At 36.5% G+C, this 9368-nt stretch overlaps 1 protein-coding gene and 1 long non-coding RNA gene across 2 annotated transcripts; one reads left to right on the top strand and one right to left on the bottom strand.

The window, feature by feature from the left end:
- The first annotated feature begins 335 nt into the window (after nt 1-335).
- LOC108269944 (creatine kinase B-type-like) lies at nt 336-5359 on the top strand. Its single transcript, XM_017476117.3, has 9 exons — nt 336-434; nt 540-619; nt 1534-1738; nt 2826-2980; nt 3085-3217; nt 4011-4182; nt 4474-4597; nt 4709-4898; nt 5028-5359. Exons 3-9 carry the CDS (start codon nt 1546-1548, stop codon nt 5204-5206), a joined length of 1146 nt encoding a protein of 381 aa, XP_017331606.1. The 5' UTR covers nt 336-434; nt 540-619; nt 1534-1545; the 3' UTR covers nt 5207-5359.
- A 409-nt stretch (nt 5360-5768) lies between these two features.
- On the bottom strand, nt 5769-8509 carry LOC108269947 (uncharacterized). The gene is made up of 2 exons (XR_001813592.2): nt 8364-8509; nt 5769-6613 (listed from the first exon to the last, which is right to left on the bottom strand). It is a non-coding gene; the product is annotated as an uncharacterized LOC108269947 (long non-coding RNA).
- Between the last annotated feature and the right edge of the window lie 859 nt (nt 8510-9368).

The following is a 9368-nucleotide window of genomic DNA, read 5'->3' as shown; positions in this document are numbered from 1 at the left end:
TTACAGTCACACAACCAACTGTAGTGTTCTGGTTGTGTGACTGTAAGTCATTCCCTTCAAATGCTATTGAGCTTTAAATAATGGCATATTTTGTATGGGCCCATTCGGTAGTGAAATTCATATAAATACGACATGTTATTTAATAGTTTATTTTATTAAATATCAAAAATCTAAAAGGTGTGCGTCATACCTGACACCAGGATGAACATTTTACAGTTGGTTGTGTGACTGTAAGTAATCCCCTTCGAATGCTATTGAAGTTAGAAACGTGTTTAACAATGTCGTATGTAACTTTAGAGACGGTCCCTTAATTTCCATATCTGCTAATATCGAACGTCCAACGTCAAGCCAACTTTATGCCTGTTCCAGAACCGTTATTATTCGAATTCTATGTTCCAATAAACATTTGAGGACAAGGTTAACACGGAAAAAGTGTATGTCTATACACAAACGGTGTAACTGTACTGAGAACATACAAAATATTACCAAACTACACTTCATTTAGAACAATATCACTTCTTTTTTTTCTTTTTCTTCAGCACTTCAGTCACTGTAGCAGCAACTTTTCCTGGTACTCCTAGAAGTTTTCACAAATTGAACGTCAAATTTATTCTGCAAGGTAAGTATAGACAACTGCCCTAATGTCCAAATGTTAAAACTACACACTTTCTTTGAAGTTACATATTTCTAACTTGACTAAACGACTTTACAGAAAGCATACCCTCGATCATCCTTTAGCCAATTTAGCCCTGGACTGTTATTACTATATACATTACTGCTTTCAAAATCTTGAGTGCTGTGCAGCAACTCATTCATCAGCTCATGTTAGCTATTTGTGTTTTATTTGTCTATAAAGTAACTCTTCATAAAGTAATGGTTGGTTACATATGACTTGGTTTTAACATGTCTGTTGCGTTGAATAAACACGTTTGAGTTGTTTACGACTTTTCTGAAGAGATTTTCCACTCGCGTCTCAGACCCAGTTATATGCGAAGTCAGAAAATCGTTCCTGTTTGTTTTGTTTTCTGGTAGTGTTTAATCAGAGATAGGGCATCTACCTAGTTTTTGCACTTCTCCTAGCCCAGACTGTACATTTCAGCTTGTTTTAACAATGATCCGAACAATTAATTGTTCAATTAATGAACAATTAATATTCGGGCAGTTTTTTTTTGTTTGTTTGTTTGTTTGTTTTTTGCGTGTGGCCAAATGTTACAGGATGCGTGTTTAATCTGACTTTACGGTAAGGAGCATTTGATATGTAATAAGCACGCAATCATTCGGCCGTCTGTGTATTCGCTACATTCATGGTTTTTTTTTTTTTTTTAATTATTTTAATTTATAATCTGTTGAGTCAAGCTGTTTATTCTATTTTAACAAACGAACATTAGGCTATACCCTCGTAATGTGCGTTGAATTTGTCGAACTGTCGACATTATTCATTAAACAATACCCTTGTTTGGATGATTGTATTGTCCGGTTTGTGTGGAAAAGCTGACGTGTTTTTGTATGGGTTCCCCTCCTCGGTGCACGCAGGGAGTCTCCGCCATGCCTTTCGGAAACACTCACAACCAGCTGAAAATGAAGTACTCGTCTAAAGCAGAGTATCCCGACCTGACCAAGCACAACAACCACATGGCCAAAGTGCTCACCCCTGCTTTATACAAGCGCCTGCGCAACAAACAGACACCGAGTGGCTTCACGCTGGATGATGTGATTCAGACTGGAGTCGATAACCCAGGTAAAGCTGCTTAAATGGCTTTTACCCGAACACAAAGCTAAAATCATCTCCAAAGCATCAAAGTTTAATAAAGAGTGCATAACTCCATTATTAGGCCCTTTATCCCTGCTGCCAACAAACCAGGTTCAGCCCAATAGATCGAGCTCTTCATGGTCTGTATCAGGTGTGTAGGGAGTAGGGAAAGTTACTGGAATTGGAAACCAGTGTCTTGCATTACAAAATCCAAAAAGATTAAACTCTAATATTAAAGTTGATTCTCCCAGTGGCATGTTGGCTGAACACTTCAAATAGTTTGTTTTAGAGCCAGGCTTAGCCAGACTGGTTTCAGATTGTGAATACAAATTGATGATGATCTATAACAGAGTAGAATTAACTACTAAATCCATAAAAGGCATGCTGTACTGGAACTTTGCTGAGTTTAAAAAAAAAGGGGGGGGGGGGACATGAGTAAAGGCCTTATTATTAGTATTGGCTCTCCAACAGTAGTAGAGTATTGCAGATAAAAGCTGATTGAGTTATAGTAACAAACACTTTTTATGAATCCAGGATGATGCACTCTGTATTGTGTGATGAATTCCAGATGACTTCTCAATAGATTGTGTTCTTGTGTTTTGTCTTGTAGTTGTCTAGCAAGCAAAAAAAAAAAAAAAATAGCCCTTACCATCAATACACTCTCTGCTGAGGATAAATACCCAGACCTCAGCCAGCACAGCAACCATATGGGCCAAAGTTTTGACACTGGATATGTGTATAAGAAGCTCCATGAGCATTCCACTCCCAGTGGCTTCACCATACAAAGCCATTCAAACTGGTGTAGATAATCCTGGTAGAAAACCCTCCGGTTATAATAAGTCTTTCTGTTTTCACAAAAAGAAGTGAATCAGAGTCCAGGACTGAATATCATCTTCTGTGAATAGGGTTTTTTTTTTTCTTCCAGTGAAAGCTTAAATTAGATTAGCAAGGACATGTTTTTTCCAGTCATAATATTTTTCATATTGGTAATTGTGCCTTGTGTACTCTAGTGTGTCTTTAGTGAAACGCCATCTATTTGCGCCATCTATTTGCGCCATCTATTTCTCCATCCTAGGCCACCCCTTCATTATGACTGTGGGCTGTGTGGCGGGAGATGAGGAGACCTATGAGGTGTTTAAGGAGCTGCTGGACCCTGTCATCAAGGACAGACATGGTGGATACAAACCCACTGATAAACACAAAACTGACCTGAACCCAGCCAACCTCAAGGTACCGTTATGACTTGCAGTGTGCCAGCTAATGCAATATGTGCAATCTTCTTGATTATAGGCTTACTAGTTGACGTATTCACGCTAATTAATTGTTTTGTGAAGGGTGGGGATGATCTGGATCCCAACTACGTGCTGAGTTCTCGTGTGCGAACAGGCCGGAGCATTCGTGGATTCTGCCTGCCACCACACTGCAGTCGTGGCGAGAGGAGAATTATTGAAAAACTCTCTGTGGAAGGTATAGTTCTACAGCAGGGCAGGACTCAATCTAGTGGCAATCTTCTGGGCATGTGGGGGAGCTAAGGGTGCAAGTTATGATTTGAGAACTTTCAGAGGTTGTAGCAAATTTCTAAGAATGAAATGTGGAAATAATGGCACTAATCCAAGTTACCTTCACTGTTCTATCCACAGTGAATATCTGAAATTTCTATGAATAAACAAACTGCTAGATTAAAATTTTTAATGGTACATATGCACCACTTTCTTACCCATTGCACCATTTTGAGCATAAACCTACAAATTCATCTGGGTATGCTAAGACCCATTTTAAAATCTGGCACAACCATCAATCATTACTAATTTGACCTTCACTTTGCTTCTGATTGCAACCCCAGTAGTTGCTGGTTTTTTGTTTTTTTTTTCTTTTTTTTTTTTTTTAAATAAATGTATTTATTTTTCCAGTTCTCCCCAAATCGGGTTTCTGTGAATTTTATGTATTTGGAGCTTTATTTACCAAGCGGTCATGAATAATGCTTACAACTGAAACCACCTGACTAAAAAGTAAATGTCAGTATTTATTGGGGATACTAAATCACATCTTTTACAAGTAACTTTTTTTAAATCTGTTGTGGTGATTAAGCTACAGAATGTGTATAATCTCTTACTTTTCCCAATATATTTTTATTTATTTATTTATTTATTTAAAAGGTTGTTACTGTAAAAGATAGTAATGCATACCCATTGCTGTAATAGTAGCAAAAGGGAAAGGTTTAAAATTGACCATGCACTGAATTTTTCTGTCTGTTTTGTAGCTTTAGGTGCCCTGAGTGGAGATCTGAAAGGGAAATACTATGCTCTGAAAAATATGTCAGAAGTAGAACAGCAGCAGCTGATTGATGACCATTTCCTCTTTGACAAGCCTGTGTCTCCTCTGCTGTTGGCCTCTGGAATGGCCCGTGATTGGCCTGATGGCAGGGGAATATGGTAAGTGTTGGAGCACCCTAATACAGCATTTGTACTGGGGTTCCACCACTTATGTGAAGGTAGAATTGCCAAACCCTACACTAATATGCTTTATATCCTATAAACATGACTGTGTGCTAACTTGTTGTCCCAGTTTAGTGGTCATGTTCATATCATTCCTCTATTCAGAGAATTATTCACACCACATGACATGGATCATTTTTGATAACACTGGCTTTAAAAAATAAAAATTTTAAAGAAAATTGGGACCAAACAGTTCCATTAACTAATCATTCATTTTAATATTTTCAGGCACAATGTCAACAAAACATTCCTCGTGTGGGTGAATGAGGAGGATCACTTGCGTGTCATCTCCATGCAGAAAGGTGGTAACATGAAAGAAGTGTTTACTCGTTTCTGCACAGGCCTCACCAAGGTAATCTGCTCATTAACATTCAAGAGTGATTTAAAGTTGTTGAGGAGAAACTGTGAGTCTAATGAACTGTACTGTAAATTACTGCTGCTTACTGATTTGTACCCTTTTCAGATTGAGGAGCTGTTCAAGAGCAAGGGACATGAGTTCATGTGGAACGAGCACCTGGGCTATGTCCTCACCTGCCCATCTAACCTGGGTACAGGGCTGCGTGGAGGTGTGCATGTCAAACTCCCGAATTTGAGCAAGCACAAGAAGTTTGAGGAGGTGCTCAAGAGATTACGCCTGCAGAAGCGTGGAACAGGTAAATGTTACAAATGACCCATATAAGACGGCAAGCTGTTTGTCTAAAGCACAGTGCTGCCCTCTATAAGCTGTTGGTAGTGAATATAAGCTGACTGTATTGGATCTAATGCTGTATTCAATGTGTCAGGTGGTGTGGACACTGCTGCGGTGGGCGGTGTGTTTGATATCTCTAATGCTGACCGGCTGGGCTTCTCTGAGGTGGAGCTCGTACAGATGGTGGTAGATGGAGTCAAGCTGCTGGTGGAGATGGAGAAGCAACTGGAGAAAGGCCAGGATATTGATGACCTCATACCTGTTCAAAAGTAACTCCAGCAACTATCCTTCAACCTCACTCATCCAAAATTCCCCTCTTCGTTCCCCCCACTACATCCCACTCCTATGAGATTAATAAAAGGATGTGTGTTATATTTAAGACGCCCTTAATATGGTGACAAATGAATTAAATGCTCTGCCAGTTTACACCTGTCTATTGTATTGTCTCAAAAATCAGTAGTGGTTGAAGCCATAACATATAGACCTGTTAAATGGTATCAAATCTAACTATTATCTGCAATTGTTTTAAAGGTAAAGCTAAAACAAAATACAGTTGTATTTATCATAAATCAGCATTCACATTATCAGTTGTTTAACATAAGGTATCTAAAGTATTCAGAACATTTGTCATTCTGGGACAATGTTGAGCAATCCCCTCGGTGTACTCTTGCTTTGAGTGCGCTTGTCTGGCTTCCCACAACCAAGTCAAGCTGAATCATGTATTTTATATTCACAACTATGGGATACACCCCATAACTTTTTAGAAGAAAGGATGGTTTATGAATGAGTAATGAGTATAGACTGAAAGAACAATTTAAGATATCAAATAAAGCCAGTCATGTACAGCTGATTTAATAGAATCCATAATTGTGAGCAATTACAAGTAGCTCTTTAAAACATTAGAGCTCTTGAGAGTATGAGCAATGGCAACAATGTAATAACTAAAATCAAAAGGTGCATTATTTACACGAGACATGGGCATAAAATAGATAAAACTTTTCACTGCGGTCTTGCAGCATTCACATAGTGAAAGTGAACTCAAACTAGGTCGCTGGATCACATTCAAGTACAAGCACAAAACCTTGACAACAAACCTGAATGAGGTGCAGAATAACTGAAGCAATTTAAAAACATGTTGGCTCTTCAAAGATTTTACATAGCCTTTACATACAGGCTACTCAAAACACCAAATACCTATAACATTAACACTGTCTGAAGACGAATAATGTATATCCCTGGTTTTACATTTTTATGCCACATCTTGACATTGTCACCCTGTAAGGGAGATGGAGTGTGTGCGCCTAGGCGTGCACATTCTTGAGAAAAAGATTCAAATACGTTCTCTTTTACAGTGTTTAACAACTTGTGACATTTAAATTATTGCTTTTAGAAATGTTAAAGTCTATACACTTGAAATACATAGGGTCAGTGGTTTGTTAAAAAAAAACATGCATTTTGCGAACTGCTACGTTTGTGATTGTACAGCTTTGTTTCTCTATATAGAATTTAAGTTTCATTTTTCTTCTACATGAATATATATAGACAGTTGTTGGCGTCTGGAACTTTGCAGATTTCGTTCATGATGGCGGCTGGCTCCATGCTGCTGGTGGTATTCATACTCCAGGTGAAACGGAGAGAGCGGGGTTTCCCGTCTTTTCCATCATTCCCTTCATCTTTTTGCTGATACCCAGATACATGGCGAATGAGAAAAAGAAAGAACAATGTAAGAAGGGAATATGCAAAGAGAAATGGGTGGAAAAGAAAGAAAGGATTGGTTGCAATATGTGCAGATATTTTTATACAATATAATCATGACATTATCAGCTAGCAAAACAATAATTAGAAAAAATAAAAATCAGTGTCTCCTGTGACATTTTGTGTAATCTTAAATTATGTAACAGAAAAGGAGGAAACATTCAGTACTAAAATATATTTTTATGAGCTACGTGTTATGAGTTGATCAGTTTATCAGTCAATATTGTTTTTCTCCCCAAAACCAAAATGTATTGTGGGGTTTTTATTTTTATAAGAAATTAAATACACACACACAAATATATATATATATATATATATATATATATATATATATATATATATATATATATATATATATATAGTAGATTATATCAGTGCATCACACACACAAACAATTTCCTGTAACAGTTTTTGTTCCTTTGTATTCACTGGTTGCTTTTTTAACTGTTACATATATTTTTTGTTTTGTTTCTTTTTGTACTCTGTTACTTTGATCCACCACTGACTAATTCCAGGTAACAGAAGATTATCTACCTGCTTTGGGAGACGATCTTGTAAGAACTTGAAGTCAGACAACCATCATATCCTATCTATATCTAGGTCTTCCTTTCTCTATATTTATGAGTTTTATCTTGTTTGAGAAAAAATATAAATTTATGAACTATACACTTGGGCTTCACCAGTCACGTCCATGTTTGTCTCATATGCTCCAGCTTTGTTGCAGGACTTTGTATAACCCTTACTGTATGTACCTGTTGGCTACATGGTACTATGTGAAGTTGGATAGGTGGAGTGTGTGTGTGCGCATGCATGCGTGTATTACACATAACTTCGTTTATGGACTTTAATGTGGGGATTTCTTGAGTTCATATACTCTAAAAACAAATGTTTTGGCTCAACAACAAAAAATTAACGCAACAGTTTGTGTCAATCTTTTTGAGTTGTGACAACATCTAATGAAATTTAGTTCAACCAGCAAACTATATTGAGTTAGACGAATTAGCTTTTTCTCTACAATCAAATGTATTTTCAATTAACACTAACTTAATATTTTGTAGAATAAACACACATTTTTAAGTTGATTACTCATAAAATTAAGTTGATCCAACGAGTTTTTTTCACATTATTTAAAAGGAATTTAAATGTTATGTACTTAATTACCATAATTATGAACACAATTTTTTAACTTGACAACCGTTTAAAAATTTATTTGCTATAATTAGATATTCTTCAGTTGTTTATAGCTTTCATATTTTTGTTAATTTTATAGCGCTTATTAAATGAATTCATTCAATATCAATATTGTTAGACAATTAACTTTTTTATTTTGAACTGCAGTTTTTGTACTGCAATATTTACATTTTGAAAACAAACAACAAAAACAAATTTATTTTCCCCCACAAATTCCCTCTTCTGTTACACTACCAGTTTTGGTGCCTCTTCAGTGGACTTAAAAATACAAAACTGCAAAATCTGAATAAAATCTGATAGTGCTCTGAAACAAGAGGAATCTACAGAAAATACTGTTCTTGAGACTCATTACTTTTGCACTGGATTTCAGTCCATCACGTTCAGGGAACAGCTTCTGAAACACTTGAAAAGTATATTTTAGTACCTTGTGATAGCTCAGATTCAGAGCATATATTATGCCCATGAGCAAAGCACAGCTTTGTACCTTGGGATATCCGTTCCTTCCAGGATTTTGGTTCCCTCGACCACGATGGTTGCTGTCTTGCAGTCAGATCCTGGGGTGGACCATTCACCGATGATGGCAATTTTCATCACTTTCCTATCAAGTCCTGCCTTAAACCCTTCTGCGTCCTTGTAAAGCAAATGAAAAGATAGTTTAGCGTGTTAGAGATAATGAATTGGATGATTACTGCTGATTTTTTAGACTGTCACTCTTACTGAATTTAATGGAGCCATATTTCATTTATTTTAACCCTTATACGCACACATGCACCCAATTACTCAAATTGGGTGTCTAAATAGGTTGCATCACTAAAACATTATTGTATCATAAAACACAATAATGGTAACATAACATGTGCATTTTTCTTTTATAACACAAGTTAAACAGTATGTACTATGACCAAATTGACCTGCTATACTAACTTAGATTTCTCAACAATTGCTCAACATCTTGTAAATAAAAAGTTAGATAGGAATAGTGAATACAGTGAAAAAGGACTGCATTAGCCCTACATCTATGTAGCAACTGTATTAGCAGGTGTAGCCTAACCTCCGTTCATAAGTCCACTATTGGTCATATAACAATTGAGAATATGCCCAAATTCACTGCTTTAGTAGAATTTATTTATAAATTAAATGATACTCGCCTTGAAATGTCCTTTGTATGGCTTTGCTCAGCAAGGTCCTCTCACACACGGTCTTATTTGTCTGAACTTGTCCAGGCATGTTAAGTGGGCAGGGGAGGGGACTTGAAACCTGAACTCGAGGTGGAGAAAAATTAAGTTAGCAAGCCAATTTCATTATGTTACTACAATTTAAATTTTGCTTTAAACCAATTAAAGCAGAAATTTCAGTTTCAGTGACACACAATATTAAGTTTTAATATTAAGTGTAATTATTCAAATAAAAATTGTAAAGTATTAAGTGTAATTATCAACATAATTATGTCAACACAACTCATCAAAATAATGTTTTCATATTAAAAGGT

The sequence above is a fragment of the Ictalurus punctatus genome, chromosome 9 (genome assembly GCF_001660625.3).
Source record: "Ictalurus punctatus breed USDA103 chromosome 9, Coco_2.0, whole genome shotgun sequence".
In the NCBI taxonomy this organism is placed as follows: domain Eukaryota; kingdom Metazoa; phylum Chordata; class Actinopteri; order Siluriformes; family Ictaluridae; genus Ictalurus; species Ictalurus punctatus.
The sequence above is the reverse complement of the archived record's forward strand: the minus strand, read 5'-3'. Positions and strand labels throughout refer to the sequence as shown.

Coding starts and splice junctions, on each gene's coding strand:
- LOC108269944 (XM_017476117.3), top strand. CDS start 1,546: ATGCCTTTCGGAAACACTCACAACCAGCTGAAAATGAAGTACTCGTCT. Junction 2,981..3,084: donor TGAACCCAGCCAACCTCAAG/GTACCGTTATGA, acceptor TGTTTTGTGAAG/GGTGGGGATGATCTGGATCC. Junction 3,218..4,010: donor TGAAAAACTCTCTGTGGAAG/GTATAGTTCTAC, acceptor TCTGTTTTGTAG/CTTTAGGTGCCCTGAGTGGA.